This window comes from Scheffersomyces coipomensis (assembly GCF_036884675.1).
Source record: "Scheffersomyces coipomensis strain NRRL Y-17651 chromosome Unknown DFJ63scaffold_5, whole genome shotgun sequence".
Taxonomy (NCBI): Eukaryota; Fungi; Ascomycota; class Pichiomycetes; order Serinales; family Debaryomycetaceae; genus Scheffersomyces; species Scheffersomyces coipomensis.
This window is the reverse complement of record NW_027042896.1, coordinates 1,257,705-1,276,666: the sequence shown is the minus strand read 5'-3', so window position 1 is coordinate 1,276,666 and position 18,962 is coordinate 1,257,705. Positions and strand designations below refer to the sequence as shown.

General features: G+C 29.9%; 5 protein-coding genes across 5 annotated transcripts; 4 read left to right on the top strand and 1 right to left on the bottom strand. All coding sequences in view use genetic code 12, as the record gives it.

Moving 5' to 3' along the window:
- Positions 1-4,537: 4,537 nt before the first annotated feature.
- MNN4 (Mnn4p) lies at positions 4,538-7,372 on the top strand (the record flags this gene model as incomplete). The annotated part of the gene is made up of 1 exon (XM_064906380.1): positions 4,538-7,372. One exon carries the CDS (start codon positions 4,538-4,540, stop codon positions 7,370-7,372), a length of 2,835 nt encoding a protein of 944 aa, XP_064761237.1.
- A 976-nt stretch (positions 7,373-8,348) lies between these two features.
- PDC11 (indolepyruvate decarboxylase 1) lies at positions 8,349-10,040 on the bottom strand (the record flags this gene model as incomplete). The annotated part of the gene is made up of 1 exon (XM_064907507.1): positions 8,349-10,040. The coding sequence occupies one exon, from the start codon at positions 10,038-10,040 to the stop codon at positions 8,349-8,351; it is 1,692 nt and encodes a 563-aa protein (XP_064761236.1).
- A 1,146-nt stretch (positions 10,041-11,186) lies between these two features.
- Positions 11,187-11,930, top strand: CBF1 (Cbf1p; the record flags this gene model as incomplete). The annotated part of the gene is made up of 1 exon (XM_064905148.1): positions 11,187-11,930. One exon carries the CDS (start codon positions 11,187-11,189, stop codon positions 11,928-11,930), a length of 744 nt encoding a protein of 247 aa, XP_064761235.1.
- Positions 11,931-12,140: 210 nt separating this feature from the next.
- On the top strand, positions 12,141-13,352 carry DFJ63DRAFT_203450 (uncharacterized protein). Its single transcript, XM_064903950.1, has one exon. It carries the CDS (start codon positions 12,352-12,354, stop codon positions 13,210-13,212), a length of 861 nt encoding a protein of 286 aa, XP_064761234.1. The 5' UTR covers positions 12,141-12,351; the 3' UTR covers positions 13,213-13,352.
- Positions 13,353-13,540: 188 nt separating this feature from the next.
- On the top strand, positions 13,541-18,023 carry TOP2 (DNA topoisomerase 2; the record flags this gene model as incomplete). The annotated part of the gene is made up of 2 exons (XM_064908416.1): positions 13,541-13,676; positions 13,738-18,023. The coding sequence occupies 2 exons, from the start codon at positions 13,541-13,543 to the stop codon at positions 18,021-18,023; spliced, it is 4,422 nt and encodes a 1,473-aa protein (XP_064761233.1).
- Between the last annotated feature and the right edge of the window lie 939 nt (positions 18,024-18,962).

Genomic DNA, 18,962 nt, shown 5'->3' with positions numbered 1-18,962 from the left:
AAAAGAACATGAATCGTATTTAATGAAAATTCCGTTATTTCTTTGATGTATCTCTTTTTGAAATTGTATCATAACCTATCTTCGCCAGCTTACGGTAAAGATAAGGAAATGGTTACGATACAGATAATGATGATAAAGATTGACCTCAATTAGCCGATATAGGGACAAATCTCAAACCCATTAAAGAATAAACCAAATCTATGCTTATTCTGAAGAGTATCGTATTGACACGATTACGAAATTAGGGGTAATGAAGAAAATATTGCAACAATTAATTAAGGCTGGTTTAAAATAGATTTGAACAATGCTTAGAAATGAGGCATAATGTTACCAATCACCTCTCATTATCTTTTCATAAAAATAAATTTAAAATCAAAATAAACCGTTTGATTATATAAATAAGAGAGATTGTGAATTATAAAAGGGTGAAATAAAAGGGTTTAAATGAAATGAATTAGATATTATTGTTTTATATGTATATTTGACAGATTTAGTGGATTGATAACATTACTTACACCCCTAACCTCATATATAAACTGTAAAGGAGGCTTTCTCTTTCCATTTTAAGACAAATTTCGAAATTGTGATCACGTGATCTAAATTGCATTTGAAATTTTCGTATTCTTGTTAAAAAATAGAACATAGATACATAAAAATATTTCAATTTCATTTCATAGAATTTCAGGGATTAGTAAATATTATTTAATTACCAATTTCTATCATCATCAATTGAATCAAGTAGAAGGATATATCGTATCGCACCGAGGTCGTATCGTATCGTATCGTATCATAAGGAATAGAATAATCTGGTATCAACGTGTCTTTTTAAGATTTTTGACATATATACATATATATTAACGACCCATAATTTGACATGACATCGTAGAATCAATCCCGCTTTTTAAATAAACGGTGAAAAAGCTTAATAAATTGAAAAGGAAGGATGGTAGAAATCAACTCACTTCGTACTCACTCTTCCACCTCAATTTTAGATTTAAAATGAATACCATTCCATTCAAATTTGACGCCTCTTATTTTGATTTTAAAAAATAAACCCACTTTTTTTTTTTTGCTTTCGATTTTAAAAATATAGTTTTTTAAAAGTCTATGATGATGCAATGACAATATATGATTTGATATATAACGACAGATCATCAAAACTAAGAAGGATGACAGATTGATTAATTCATTAATTGATTAACGGGCTTTAATAAATATTACCGTAAGGTTTTATTAGTAAAATTGATAGTTAAATAAATTATTATTTTTGAATTGATACGTTTCCCTTAAGATTATGTGGCGAATGAAATTTATTACCCATTATAGAAGTCTCATTTTTAATGACAAGTCATTCTCTTTAAATATGGCGGCTATTTTATCTCTTTCTCCTTTTGTCCAAAAAAAAAATATTTTGAGTGGATAGGAAGAAGAAGAAGTAGAGGAGGAGGAAGAGGAGGAGGAGGAGGAGGAGGAGGTGGAGGCTCAATGAAAGATTTACTGACATTCGATCAACCCATTTTTCCAAGAGATTATCTTTCTACACGTTGAAGAGGAGGGTCAATGAATACACGTATATGACCTCCATAACGTTACACAAACCTTGATCTCATCTAATCTCATCTCTTACTAACCGCCATTCATAAATTTTATTTATTTATTGTAGTTTGTTATTATGTTTTTTGGTCTAATCTGATTTTCGACATTCATTTAAAAATCTGACAAACCAAAACACTCAACTTGAAATATCCCCTCTTGACTTACCTAATTTGGAAAGCTAGCACACTACAAGTCACTATTTTATGAATTTCTTTTTTTTCTGTACATGCATCAGAAAAAAAGTTAACAATGCATAAACATAAAAAATAAAATAAAAAAATGAATTAACTTTTTTAATTTTTTATTTTTTTATTTTTTTTCTCCCAGGCAGGCACTTTTTTTTTGATTTGTTACCGCTTTTCTTTCCCCTTGTCAATTCGGTGATCAGACTACATATTATTTTTATGTACTATGTTCTTCCTCCCTTCTTCCAATGATGTGATGGACGTTCGATCATTACCGTAAGTACTGCTGATTATCTATCAACACCTGATCGATTGGTAGATCTCGATGATGTAAACAATGTTAATCACGGAGAAGAGCATTTCTTTTGTAGTCACTGTCTTTTAGGTTCAACTACTGGAACTGTCTTGGCAAATATTTAAAAAATCATAAAAAAAAACAGAAAAAATTAAATTCCAATCAAAAAAAAAAAAAAAAAAAAGAATCAAATTTCGCAAATCATTTTCGAGAGTTATACCCGTACAACTGAATTATCATTTTCAAACACATTTAGTATAATTCAATAATAGATCGTTATCATACGTAACCGACCAACATCATTCTTGGTAATCAAAACTAATTCGAAAAAGATATACACCTCACTCGGTAATCATCACAAACGAATACTAAAATAAGGAACTGTGGATGTACACTGATGTATGTACGTGGAGGACTTTCTTTATTTAAGGTTTGATAGTGTGGACTCCGCTGGGTTTAAGTTTCATCTGCCCTTAAAGTAAATACATTTATATATAAAGACTTAGATAATAGCGTATGAGCCTTAATTCAAAGATGGAGAGATTGATGAGATAAAGTAAAGGATCATAATCGAAATCATTACGGTGGAGAGCGTAATCAAAAAGGAATATAACAACAAATCAAGCTTATCTATTACTTTTCTTGTACCTTTTTATTAACGACAGGAGTCCCTTAATGTCAATTAACGTTCAGTTCAACTTTGTTATCGTCAAGTTTTGTTGTCAATTGATACTTAAAACCATAACAATGATGAACATACTACCGACTTTTTATTTTTATTTAATTTTATTTAAGCCTGTTGTATTAATTAAATTTCGTATATTGCGTATTTAACATTATTATTCAGATAGATAACCATTTCGGAGATTAATATGAATAGGGATATATTGTCAAACAAATTTTGTTTTATGATTGAAAAATATATTCAAAACCGGTAAGTGCTCACGCGACCTTATGAAATTGAACAATGCAAGGCAAAAGAATTAATTAGGTATCCTATCCCAAAGTAGTATCTGTATACACATTTTTGATTAAACAATGAATGAAAGAAAAGAAAGAATCAGAGTTAATAAAGCTAATCTAAATTAGTGTATTATATTTTTAACGAGTATATACTAATTATTTAAGGCGATCTGATCCAGTCTCACAGTGAAAAAAAAAAATAAAATCATCATATTTGACAAAACAGTATAATGATGTAATTATCACCAATCAGTTAACAATGTTAAAAAATAGTAAGGAAAAACTAATCATTAACTTTCTTGTCTTATTCGATCTTATCTCAATCTTTCTTGGGACTCCCCAATCATCACCCGATGCAAAAGGGGTCGAAAACCTTACTTTTTTGTTTACAGCCCCACCGATAGAATCATTTCTTGGAAATTTTTGAACATGGCATACATATACTAACTTAGCGAAGATCTTTCCCTTTTTATACTGTTTGTGTAGAAATCATAAAATACAACCTATAATATATAATATAACACATTCATAGAGATGATCAAAATTATTTTGTACTCGTCATACCTTTTTTTTATTTTTATCAGAGAATTATTTTTTATTATCCGGTTTTGTGGCGATAATATTTTTTAATCTTTTTTTTTAATTTGTTTTTTTAATTTTTTTTTTTTTTTTTTAATTTTCGACAAAACTGTATGGCATTTCAGTTTAGAAATTCATCATTCTACACCAATTTAATGTCTATTTTGTGATGTCTTTTTTTTAATTTATTTTTATTTAATTTTTATTTTTTTTATTTTTGAATCCCATTCATTCATTCACTCATTCATTCATCAATGGGTGTTCATACATACATATTATACAATTCTTACATATATTTATATATCCTTACATACATGAAGAAAACAATAGAATGTAGAAATGTATATCCCACTCTAAAATCTAACTGAATTGAATCATTATTTTTATTCCAAGATATATACGTATTTTGTTTTTATTCTTTTTATATATATATATATATCTTCAATACTTAAATTTTGATTTTTGGAAATTTTAAGATCTTTGATTTTAAGTTTAATAATTTATATAACCATCCGTTTATTGTATTTTATTTTATTTATTGATTGGAAATAGTTACCAAACCAAAACCCAAAACCCCAAAAAACTATTTTAATTCCATTATTCCATCGTTCCATCAGTTTTCCATTCCCCATTCATTTAAATTTTAATACTTAAATTCGTTTTATTCTTTCATCAAAGTTAGAACCTTGCAATTTAATAATTTACTTTATTTGAATGTCATTCACTCATACTAATACTGATTAAAGAAAAGACTCGGACACCCATCCCCAGCATTTAAAATATCATAAAATAGACAATACATTTTAATAATTCATTCATATCATCCCCCACCGCCATTCACTTACACACTTCCGCATAACCTATTCATAATAAAAACACTACCTCATAAATTCATCCATTCATAGCATAATAACATACCATGTCTCATCACATATATAGCAAAGTACCTCGAATATTTAAGAGGAAATTTCAAGTTTTTCTCGCTATAGGACTTTGTATAATCATATCTTATTCTGTAGTTGCATGTTCATCATTTTTAATCACATCTTCAAGATCAGAAAATATCATATCATCAACATTAAAACATTCACAATATTTTAAAGATATATTATCTCTTGGTGATGATAATTATTATGATGATGAAAATAGTCGATTTTCAGATGAAGATGGACTTGATAATTTAAATTCTTTTGCTGTAAAAGATCCTGATAATTATTTTAATAAAAAAGTTGAAGATTTATATCAACAAAAAATTGGAACTGATTTAGAACAAAAATTTTGGGTATTAGATGTTGATATTACTAAGGATTCAAGAGTTGAAATCCCTAGTTATTTCTATCAAATAATTAATGAAAATCCTGAACAAGATCAACCAGATACTTTTATTGGTACCACTCATGATATTGAAAATAGAAGATCTCCAAAACCAATAATTCAACCTTTTGATCCAAGATTCACTTTAGGTATTTATTATCATTATTTAAAAAAGAATTATCCTGCTGCCCAATATGGTTTACAAGTTCCGTTTAATTGGTATGATTGGGTTGATTTATCAGCCTTAAATCCTTATTTATTAGCATCATCAGCTGATTTAAACCGTCCTAGTTGTGATTTAATCGATTCTAGACAAGATGAAGAAAGACTTAATGCAGCAAAAGATGCTGAAAAAAAGGAAAATGATCGTAAAGTAAAAATCTTAAAAGGTGAGGATCCTGATGCTGAAGAACCAACTGAAGAAGAAATACAGAAACAAGAAGAAGAAGAAGAAAAGAAAAAACAAGAAGAAGAAAAGAAGAAACAAGAAGAAAAGAAAAAGCAAGAAGAAGAAAAGAAGAAACAAGAAGAAGAAAAACCAAAGGAAGAAGATAAACCAAAAGAAAAACGTCATTTAGTTAAACGTGGAAATGCAGAAGATGCCAATAGATTCTGTATCAATGATGAAAAATTACCTAGTAATCATAATGATGGCCATGAAGTTCATCCTGGTTTTAATGCTTTTGGTCGTGAGGGTAGACTTTCAGAACAAAAATCTATCTTAGCCGGTCAATCATATCTTTATTCATTTGCTCCTCCTCCTTCTATGATTTTATTCTTAACTAAAGATGGATCTTATAATGTTACAATTGATACTGAAAATAATAAACCTTTAATTGATAACGGATTAGTTGAACAATATATTGCTGATACAAATAATGATCATGTTGATATTCTTCAAGAATTTTTATCCTTAACTAAAGAAATTGAAGTTAATAAACATCGTGTTTTAACTGCATATGAAGTGGAATTAGATGAAGAATCATTTTATATTGATTTTGATAAATTAACTGAAGAATATGAAAAAAATATTATGAATTTAAAACCAAATGAAAGAAATTATCTTGAAGGATTAAAATATTCCAAATTTAAACTTGATCATGGTGGTCCACCAAAATATTTTGAAGAAGCAAGATTAATTGAAAGTCAAACTGGTGATCATTATGATTGGAGATTTTTCCATGGTTTAATGTATGGAAGTTATGATCAAACTTTAGTCTTACATAGATTAGTAAGAACTTGGTTATCATTTACTAGAAAATCAGGTATAAGAACTTGGGTTGCACATGGATCATTATTAAGTTGGTATTGGGATGGTATTGCCTTTCCATGGGATAATGATATTGATGTTCAAGTTCCAATAAGTGATTTACATAAATTATCCCTTGAATTTAATCAAACTATAATCGTGGAAGATCCTGAAGATGGTTTCGGTCGTTATTTCTTAGATTGTGGTACTTTTATAACTCAAAGAAATAAAGGTAATGGTAATAATAATATTGATGCAAGATTTATTGATGTTGATAGTGGATTATATATTGATATTACTGGGTTATCTGTTAGTGATAATCAACCTCCACAAGGGGATAGAAATAGATTACCCGATGGATGGAAAACTCCTTCTGATGAAGATAGTGAAGTTAAATCTTGGGTTGATACCAATCTCTATTTGAAAGTCTATAATTGTCGTGATAATCATTTTTATCATATTGATGAATTAAGTCCATTGATTAAAACCTCAATTGAAGGTGAAATTGGTTATATTCCTCATAAGTATCCACAAATTTTAAGTCATGAATATAGAGCTGGATTAAGAGATAAAAAATATAAAGATTATATCTTTTTACCACAATTAAGAATATGGTTACATGAAATGGATTTATATTATTTCATGAAGGATAAAGAAGTTTGGAATAAATATCATAATTATAATTTGAATTATATTGAAGCACTTCAAGATCCTGACTTTGATGGAGATGAAAAGCTTATCTTTAAAGATTTCCAATATGAATTAACTGAAGAAGAATTGAGTAAAATCAAATTAAATAATGAATTGAATCAAAAAGCTCAAGTTAAAGATTTCAAAGCTCATAAAATCGAATTAACTGGTAAAGATATTGATGCCGTTTATAAATTGAATTATGATGAAATTTTGGATTTATTAAATAAAGATGATATATTTATGAATTTTTATCAAAGTAAAGAATTCACTGCATTCCATGAAAACGAAATAATGAGATTATCATTTGGAAAATCAACTGCATCATTAATCAATGGAGCTCCTGATTTCAAACCAATTCGTTATGATCCATTCTTATATAAAATGAAGAATGAATATACCACTTATGAAAATGAAGTTGCAAGATATATGCAATTATCTGAAAGTTATACTCAAAATGAAAAGGAAATTGAAAACGCCAATAGACATGATTATACCTAGATAATTCACCCTTTTTTTCAACCATATCACCAATTAGATCATGATTAACGCCCTTCCCCCTTCACATAGACCAAACTATACCATAAATAGATTTTTACATCCAATCATTTCAACACTGACAAAACATTCAAACAAACATACAATCAATCAGATAGTAAAGTACAAATACGATTGATAGACATGAAAAGGAGGATACATATAGTAATACTCTAGTCAAAGCATTTTATTGATGTTTTCCTTGTTGCTGTTGTTGTTGTTGTTGTTGCTGCTGCCGCCATTTTTATATTCATTACTTAATAACAATTTGCATTCTCTTTTTCTCCTTTGTATAATAGTATTTTTAATACATGATAACTTACGTTTACCCAAGGTGGGTCGTCACCATTGTATGATACCTAACCCCTATAGATGATACATCTACTGTTGTCAAGAAGTAGAAATGTGGTAAAAATTCTGAATGTGGTGGTTGTCAGTTTGAAAACGTTTTTTCGGAGACTTTAAGATTTGTCCATAAATTATTTTTTTAGTACTAATTTTAACTATCATGAAATGTGGGAATTGTATGGCAAAGGGAAGGGACCAAGGGCGGGATATTCCTTTCATTATATAGTATCAACAATTGACATCGCTTATGTGTAATGTATGTTGAGCCCTTTTTCAATGCCATAATAGACGAAATTTGCTATTTATAGATTTAAATTTTGATTTAGAGTTTATTGTTGTGTTGTGCCGTACCGATGTAGAGGCTTTGACACTTTTGGCGTTTTAATTATAATTCAGTATAGATATATGTTTCCCCTACGTTAAGTTTCTGTCACTTCATTGTTTTCACCAATATCAACTCTACATCTACATCTATTGTTAGTGAAATTATTAAAACTTTAATCTATTTATAACCAATTTTTGTTACATTTTTTTTTTTAAAAAAGGAGAAAGGACATATACGTAAAACACATTAAAATACTTTTTCATAAACTTAATTCTCATTGGCTTCCAGTGAAAACTTTGCTTGAGCAATTAAATTTGGTGGGGCATCCATAGTAGGTAACATAACTTCAATCATTCTGATTTTATTGGGGATTTTAAATGAAACATCATCAAATAATCGATTTAATTCTCCAACTGTTGATGTTCTAATTGCTTCATATTCTTTAGCATTAAATAATGGTAATATACCAAGATTCTTCCAAGGTTGAATATCATTATAAGTAGCATTCATCCCATGAATCAATCTTTCAATGGTATATCCATCATTATTCAATACATATAACCAAGTATTATTACATTCCCATTTACATAAGGTTGAAATTTCTTGAACCGTTAATTGTAAGGATCCATCACCCACAAATAAAATCACTCTTTTATTAGGATTCATTTCTTGAGCTGCCATAGCTGCTCCAACCGTGGCTCCTACCGTGAATCCAATCGAACCCCATAATACTTGAGATATTCCAATGGTATTATTTGGGAATTTAGATTGAATAATCCCAAATGCTGATGTACCTGTTTCAGTAACGATAATATCCCCTTCTTCAAACCAGGATGAAACTTTTGTCCAAAGATATTCTTGAGTTAATGGACTGTTTGGTTCGAATTTATTTATATCCAATTGTTTAATGATTGGAATAGGAGTTGGGATATATTTATTAGGAACCTTAACCACTTTTAATAATTCCTGTAAAACTTCTTTCATTTGAATACCAGGGAAAGTAGCTTGTTTGATTTTAGTATAATCCGAATGGAATTCCACTATATTTTTAGTTTTATAACTATAAGAAAAGGAACCAGTATTAAAATCACTTAATAAGGCTCCAATTGAAATAACCAAATCACTATTTTCCACAAATTGTTTAACTTCAGGTTGACTTAAACTTCCAACATAAACCCCACCAAATCGAGGATGAGATTCATTGAATGTTGATTTCCCCATTGGAGTAGTGAAAATAGGGAATTGAGTTTTATTAACTAATTGTTCAACTTCAAATTTACAATTATGTCTTGAAGCACAAGCATCAACTAATATGATTGGATTTGATGAACTTGAGATTAATTTTTGAATCAATTCAATCACTTCTTCTTGAGCTTCTGGTTCATTTGGTTTTAATGATAAATCGATCGATTGACTTAATAAATTAGCTGGGACTTTTAAATCCACTAAATTTGCCGGTAAACCAATATAAACTGGTCTTTGATAAATATAAGCTTCTCTAATACATCTATCAATTTCCTGTGGAGCAGTAGTAATATCGGATATGAAAGCAGTAGTTTGACTTATATTATTTGACATTCTATGAAATACAGTGAAATCTCCATTCCCTAACGTATGATGTAATAATAATTGTTTAGCTTGAGATGCAATGGATGGAACTCCAACCACATGTAATAATCCAACATGTTCAGCATAAGCTCCTCCTACCCCATTAAGAGCTGATAATTCTCCAACTCCAAAAGTAGTGACCAAACATGCTAAACCTTTGATTCTACTATATCCATCAGCAGCATAAGCTGCATTCAATTCATTGGCATTACCTGCCCACCTCATTTTAGGTACTTCATATACTTTATCTAATAATGATAGATTGAAATCACCTGGTAATCCAAAGATAGTATCAACTTCAAGTTGATGTAACCTTTCAAAGAGATATCTTCCTAAAGTTATCTCAGACATTATTATAGTATTATTATTGTTATGATGATGATGATGATTTTTGCAATTTTTGGGTGTGAATATATGGTTCGATTGATATATTATGAGAGCGTATAGTTGAGTATATAAATAAATATACGACTCTATAGTTTGAATAAGGATAAAATAATACCTTCCGGTGATGGTTTATGAAATAGAAATTTATTTAAAAGTAACATGGGATCAACAAATGGCATATAATAATGGAAAGGTCTAAATTTAAAATTTTTTAATAAAATTGCAGTTAATTATTTAGTGTTTATAGGTGTGAAATATTTGTATAGTTAACAAAGAAAAAGTCACTGTAACCGCATACTCATTGAAGAAATCAGTCTATTAAATTGTGCCCATAAGCGCATACTACACTTAGATACAGGTTATGCTGTTACACGTCTCAACAGCCCACAGATGGATACATTATATGCACGACCTGCTATTTGCTCCTTAATACAAAAAGAGAAAGAGAGAGCGGCTAAAAAAAAAATAAAAAAAGAGTGACGAACTACACGTGCAAAGAGGAGAACGAAAACAATTTAATTTACGAGAAGGAGAAGAGTTACCCGGCGTGAAATATCACGAGGGATTTTCTCACATGGTTTTTTCTCAGGTGATTCAATTTATCAAAGTCAAACTCCCTTTCCCTCCTCCTGAATAAAAAAACGTGATTGCCCTTTTGTCTTTTTTTACTATACAAACCTGCTGCAACTCTTCTTTGTTAGTTCTATAAATCAGTTAACTAGATATTATTGCAACTACTACTCCTCAAGAAGTCATAGTACCATTCTCAACCAAGTTCATATAGGTATGTATTCCATGAAACTGTTGTTGTTCTTTTTGTTTTTATTGTCGTTGTTGTTGTTATTTCATAAAATTTAGCAAACCATTTGTTTTGGGTTTGTCTATATCAATAATACCACAAAAAAAAGTATGGGGGGTGTGAGTAGAAAATAATTCTACTCCAACTCGTGATCATGTGTCAGGCCTATCCATGTGACATATACCAATGTTAATCAATTACTATCATTGATAAAGACAAATTACAATAATCATAACTGGAATGAAAAAAAAAGAATGAAGTAAAGTGAGTGAAAAGATTACTAACAAATTTCTAGTTATAAAAGTTTTACCATGTCAAAAAGAGACGTTGAAGATACTTCTGCTGAAGTTGATGCTAAAAAGGCCAAGGTCGATAAGAAAGATGATAATAGTGCCATTGATTCTGAATTATTAGGTCAACAATCGTCTTATGCTAAGCAAGAAACTACCATTGAAGTTCCAGGTACAGGTGAATCTACTTCTGCTACTGAAAATAAAGAAGAAGGTGATCAAGATATTGCTGAAGCTGCTGCTGCTGCTGCGGTTGCTGCTGAAGCTGATAAAATCCAAGATGCTTTCAAATTCCAACAACAACAACAACATCAGCAACAACAACAAGCAGCTGCGGCAGCAGCTGCTTCTGGAGCTGAAACTTCCGCTCCTGTTTCAAGAGTTTCATTCCAAGCTACTACTCTACCAACTAGTAATAAACCACATCATGGTACTGATGAATGGCATAGACAAAGAAGAGAAAATCATAAAGAAGTTGAAAGAAGAAGAAGAGAATCTATTAATTTAGGTATTAAAGAATTAGCCACTTTAATTCCGACTCAAGATACTAATAAAGCCCAAATTTTACAAAGAGCTGTTGAATATATTAAAAGATTAAAGGAAAATGAAAATAATAATATTGAAAAATGGACTTTAGAAAAATTATTAACTGAACAAGCTGTTAGTGATTTAAGTTCTTCTAATGAAAAATTAAAATCAGAATTAGAAAGAGCTTATAAAGAAATCGAACAATGGAAATCTCTTGCTAGAACTGAAAAGAGTTAAATGTGTCTTGTTATTTATTTTTCTTCAATTGTATTCTAGTTTCGTTTGACATTTCTTGTTCTTGTATTTTTATATTTCTTTTCCAGATCTCCTTTTCCCTTTTTTCTTTTTATATGGGATTAATCCAAATGTATTAGTAAATCTTCCTGTAGTTTTAGTTTAGTCTTAGTTTAGCCCTTCTTTTATTTTAACATTAAAAAATATATTTCACTTTATAAGTTGTATCCTAACGGGTTTTTGTAAAATGGTTCTCATTATTTGCAATTTGCAACTACCATCTCAGTACAAAATCAAACAAAGAGAGAAAAAAAAAGTAGTGTGTGATTGTGTTGCCACTCTTAAGAAAAAAATATCAATCATATAAATAACGATAAATTGATCCATTATATTCCATAGATATATTAATTAACCATCATATATCATGGCAGTTCCATTTCCTGATATAGATCCGTATGAGATTCTAGAAGTCGCCAAGGATTCATCTCCTATAGATATAAAGAAATCATATAAAAAATTATGTCTTAAATATCATCCTGATAAATTACAACAACAACAACAAACGGTTGATCCTCATCAATTTCCCAAGATTCAATTTGCATATAGTATACTAAGTGATTCCAATAAGAGACAACGATATGATCGGACTGGATCCTTACATGATTTCGATGATGATGAAGGTGGAGATTTCAATTGGCAAGAATATTTTGATTCTATAAATGAAAAAATCACCATTGAAATGATTGTGGAAGATAAATTAAAATATCAAAATAGTGAAGAAGAAAAAGATGATATTATCACTAATTTCATTTATTATGAAGGGGATTTTCTTAAATTATTTGAATTGATTCCTCATTTAGAATTCAGTGAAAGTGAAGAACAAAGAGTATTTGCTATTATTGAAGATGAAATTGAATCAAATGAAGATTTACAATTAGATAAATCAACCGTATTATCATGGAATAAATATAAAAAATCAAGAAAGACAAAAGTAAAACAAATGTTAAAGAAATTAGCTAAAGAAGCTAAAGAAGCTGAAGAATTAGAACAAATTTTAAAATCGAAATCGAAGTCACATCGATCCATTAAAAATGAAAGTGATTTACTGGCGCTTATAAAGAGTCGTCAATCCAATCGTTTAGATACTCTTATAAACTCATTAGAGTCCAAATACATTAATAATGATAAGAAAGGAGGTAAAAAGAGAGCAAGTAAAGATATCAGTGATGCAGAATTTGATAGAATTCAAAAGGATTTAACTAAGAACAAACGATCAAAGAATTAATACCCTCCTCCTCATTATACTTAATTATTCATTCATTCATTCATAGGCTCATTTTAAACGTGTCGCTATATACATAGTCTTACATATATATGTCTTTATACGTATAATACTTAATATCACATAAAATTTGATCTCATACACAAACATAACGCGTAAAACTTTCTCTCCAAATTTTTTTGTTTTTGGCTGCCATGTTTATTTTTGTTTTTTGAGTGTGTTGTAAATATTGATCTGTGTCTTTTAAGTATTGATCTTACTATCTTTACTGATCATTCAATCTATATATCTATCAGATCTTATCACATCGCTGGAAGTAGCCAATCATATCATGTCAAGTGGATCAGAACCGGAATCGGAATCTGACTTTTATTCAGATGCTGATGCAGATGATTTCATGCCATCTCCTCCTCAAAAGAAATCAAAATCAAAACAACCATTAGCTGATTCAACCAATAGCAGCATCAGTACCCCCGGCATCAACTGTATCCAGTAAACCAAATTCAAAATCTTCAACTCCAAAACCAGGAAAGGGCAACAATGCTTCTGATCAGTATCAAAAATTGTCTCAATTGGAACATATCTTAAAGAGACCTGATACGTATATTGGATCGGTTGAAAAAACCGCCATGGAATTATGGTGTTTTGATGCTGAAACTGAATCAATGGTATATAAAGAAGTTAATATCGTTCCTGGGTTATATAAGATCTTTGATGAAATATTAGTAAATGCTGCTGATAATAAAATTAGAGATTCATCCATGAAAAATATTAGGGTTAAGATTGATCCTGAAAATAATGTTATTGAAGTTATGAATGATGGTAAGGGTATCCCTATTGAAATCCACGATAAAGAAAAGATTTATATTCCAGAATTGATCTTTGGTAATTTATTAACTTCATCAAATTATGATGATGAAGAAAAGAAAGTCACTGGTGGTAGAAATGGGTATGGGGCTAAATTATGTAATATATTCTCCACTGAATTTCAATTAGAAACTTCTGATTTGAATACCGAAAAGAATTATAAACAAGTTTGGTCAAATAATATGTCTACTGTTACTAAACCCAAAATTGTGAAATTGAAAACTAAAAAGGAATTCACAAGAGTTACATTTAAACCAGATTTAGAAAAGTTTGGTATGGATTCGTTGGATGAAGAGATCTTATCAGTGTTAAGAAGAAGAGTCTATGATTTATGTGGTACAGTTAAAGATTGTAATATTTATCTTAATGATAAAAAGTTAAATATTAAGAATTTCAAAGGATATATTGAAATGTATGTTAAAGCCATTAAGGAAAGATCACCAGAACCGATTGCAACTGAAGAAAACAAATCATTCACAACTTTAGTTCATGAAGTTGTTAGTGATAGATGGGAAATTGGATTTGCTGTTAGTGATGGAAGTTTTAATCAAGTAAGTTTTGTTAATTCAATTGCCACAACCTCAGGTGGTACTCATGTTAAACATGTATCTGATCAAATTATCAATAAATTAATTGAAAGTGCATCTAAAAAGGAAAAAGGGAAGAAAAAATTAATGATTAAACCATTTGAAATTAGAAATAATATGTTTTTATTCTTAAATTGTCTTATTGAAAATCCAGCTTTCACATCTCAAACTAAAGAACAATTAACTACAAGAGTTGCCCAATTTGGTGGTAAACCAAGTGAAAAATTAGTTATTAGTGATCAATTTATAGCTAAAATCTTAAAAACAGGTATTCTTGAGAAAATTAGAGAAATTTCTAATGCAAATGAAGATAAAGCCTTACAAAAAGCCGATGGGTCAAAGAAACTGAGAGTTAAAGGTCAAGTTAAATTAGTTGATGCCAATCGTGCTGGTACGAAAGATGGTCATAGATGTACTTTGATTTTAACCGAAGGGGATTCCGCTTTGTCATTAGCTGTATCAGGTTTAGCGGTTGTTGGACGTGATCATTATGGTTGTTTCCCATTAAGAGGTAAATTATTAAATGTTAGAGAAGCATCAGCTGATCAAATATCTAAAAATGCTGAAATCAATTCCTTAAAACAAATTATTGGTTTACAACATAAAAAGCATTATAGTACAGAAAATATTAAAACCTTAAGATATGGTCATATTATGATCATGACAGATCAAGATCAAGATGGTTCACATATTAAAGGTTTAATCATTAATTTCTTAGAAACTAGTTTCCCAGGATTATTAAATATTCCAGGATTTTTATTGGAATTTATCACTCCTATTGTCAAAGTCACAATTAAAGGAGGAAGAGCAAATAATAAAAAAATATTATCATTTTATACCATGCCTGAATTTGAAAATTGGAGAGACTCTGAAGGTAAAACAGTTAGATGGACTCAAAAGTATTATAAGGGTTTGGGTACTTCTACTCCAGCGGAAGCTCGTGAATATTTTTCAGCTCTTGATAAACATTTAAAACGGTTCCATGCCTTACAGGAAGATGATAAACAATATATTGATTTAGCCTTTTCAAAGAAAAAAGCTGACGATAGAAAAGAATGGTTACAAGCTTTTGAGCCTGGTACTCATTTAGATCCAAACTTATCTGAAATTCCAATTAGTGATTTCATTAATAAAGAATTAATTTTATTCTCAATGGCTGATAATGTTAGATCTATCCCAAGTGTTTTGGATGGGTTTAAACCAGGTCAAAGAAAAGTTTTATATGGTTGTTTCAAGAGAAATTTAAAGAATGAAATCAAAGTGGCTCAATTAGCAGGTTATGTTTCAGAACATACAGGTTATCATCATGGTGAACAATCATTAGTTCAAACAATTATCGGTTTAGCTCAAAATTTCATTGGATCCAATAATATTAATGTTTTAAAACCAAATGGTGCCTTTGGTACCAGAGCTGCAGGTGGTAAAGATTTTTCGGCTGCAAGATATATTTTCACTGAAATCAGTGAAATTACTCGTAAAATTTTCAATCCATTAGATGAACCATTATATACCTACATGCAAGAAGATGAACAAACCGTAGAACCACAATGGTATTTACCTGTGATTCCTATGGTGTTAGTAAATGGTGGAGAAGGTATTGGTACGGGTTGGTCGACTAATATTCCAAGTTATAATCCAATCGATTTAGTCAACAATATAAGAAATTTAATGAATGGTGAAGAATTAGAAGAAATGACTCCATGGTATAAAGGATGGGAAGGTATAATCGAGCCTAATGGAAGCGATAAATATAAAATATCTGGTATTATTGAACAAGTGGATGAATCTACTTTGGAAATTACCGAAATTCCAATTAAGACCTGGACTAATAACGTTAAGGAATATTTATTATCAGGATTTGGAAATGAAAAGTCACCCGCTTGGATTAAAGATATGGAAGAACAACATGGTATTAATATTAGATTTGTGATTAAATTAAGTCAAGATGAAATGATTAAATCTAAAAAGATTGGTTTATTAGAACGTTTTAAATTGATTTCTTCTATAAGTTTAGCCAATATGGTCGCCTTTGATCCATTAGGTAGAATTAAAAGATATGAAAGTTGTTTGGAAATATTAAAAGATTTCTATTATGTTAGATTGGAATATTATCAAAAGAGAAAAGATTATCTTACTGATGATTTACAAAATCAATTATTAAAATTATCAGAACAAGCCAGATTCATTAAATTAATCATCGAGAAGAAGTTGAGTGTATCGAATAAGAAAAGACAAGAATTAATCGATCTTTTAAGACAAAATAAATTCACTCCATTTAGTAAAGAAAATAAACCAATTAAACCTGAATTATTTACCAACGATGATGAAGACGAAGTCGAGGAAGATGAAGTTGGAGATGTTAGTCAATTAAATGTTAGTGGAATTATTAATGAACAAGATATTAACGAACATAAACCAGATACTATTTATTCGTCCTATGACTACTTATTGGGAATGCAGATTTGGTCATTAACTAGAGAGAGATACGAGAAATTATTGATCCAAAGAGATAATAAAGAAGAAGAATTAAAGTTATTATTAGGTAAGAGTGCGAAAGACTTATGGAATCATGATTTGGACGTATTCGTAAATGAATGGGAGAAATTCCTTGACGATGATTACAAAGAAAGAGCTGCAATTATTCCAAGTAAAGGCAGTAAGAAAACTAGTAAAAGATCAAGAAAACCAATTACTAAACCCAAACAAGAAGTGGAAGAGCTTGATGATTTCGACGAACCTATTAGAAAGAAGCCAAATACAGCTAGGAGTATTTCAACCCCAAAACCTAAATCTTCTAATGTTGCAATTAAAAAGGAAATAGTTCAACCAATCAAAAAGGAGAAACCAAGAGAACCCGATGTGTTATCATTCTTTTCATCTAGTGTTAGTACTACTCCAGTTAAGAAACCAAGTATTCATGATACGTTTAAGTCAACTACAAAGACTTATAAGAAGCCAAAAAGTAAACCATCAACCTTTAGTGACAGTGATGATGATTTATTGCTTGGGTTAAGTAATGAGTCAACTCCAAGAAAAATAGCTTCTGGTAGATCTGTAACTGCAGAAGAAGTTCATGAAATAGAAGATGAAGACGAAGACGAGCCAATAATCACTAAGAGTAAGCCAATAATTAAGAGTAAGCCAAATGCTAGACCTAAACCAGGCTCAAAGGCTGCTTTATTAGAAGAGTTGGAAGATTTAGGAGTTACTTCAGATGATATTGAAGAATCAAGTAATGACAGAAGACCAAAGAAAAAGGTGAGCTATCAAATCATAGATAGTGAAGAAGATGATGAAGAAATGTCCAATGATGATGATGATAACGATGAAGAAGAGGATGATTATTATGAAGATGATTGATCGATCGGAGTTGTTAGAGGGTCTTGATACGTAGCTTTTTCTATAGTTTTGATGATTTCGCTATTATATAGATAAATTCCGATATTTGCTATTATCTTATTTTCTAATCTGAATTTGTGTAGATACAAAATAGGATTCTCATTGCCTAAAAAAAGTCTCTTGTCTTTTCATAATTGAAGATTTGTGTAATCAATGAATGTTTTATTTTTGAACTTGCGTGCAGATCACAATGAACTCAGAGAATACGATATTTGAAAAGTCGAAGTTCTTCTTATAACTATTGAAAGCACATATTAAGTTACATCCAATGGTGCTACTAAATCTTGCCCGACATTACTTCCTTCACTAGAATTGATTATCCACAAGTCCATGAGACACTACTACAGAAGTTGTTTGACCCTTATTGCCCAGAGCAGGCATTTATTGGAAGAGGTACAAAATATAACTAAAGGGACGACGTCTGCAGGTACTGGTGCGAAAGTTACTGGGGGAATATTAGAGGATCTGGGAGCTCAAAATATTGCTACTGAAAATATTAGCAGAGAAACGGCTGTATTTACTTCCAACAATCGTTCAAAACAGATATCCACAGGAAGTTCCATTGAATCTGTAGTCCAAGGTGGTTCGGTTAGGATCAACTATTCATTCACAACAATGGTTATTTTATTGCTCTCTTACATTTTCTAAACATTGTTGGTTTTATAGTAACTACTTCGTTTGCAGATTAATTACGAGTCTTGAATAGATCTATTGTTTTATATTACTAATATTTAATATAAATTTTCATTGTTCATTGTAACCAAAAGTGGAAATGGGTGTTTTTGTGTGTTTACAATTTTAAATTATTTTTTCGTAAATCAAAATTTATTTCAAATCTTTATTTCGCAATTAGTGTGGTCTACGCCGAAATTAAAATTAGTGCATAGATAATGGGAACTA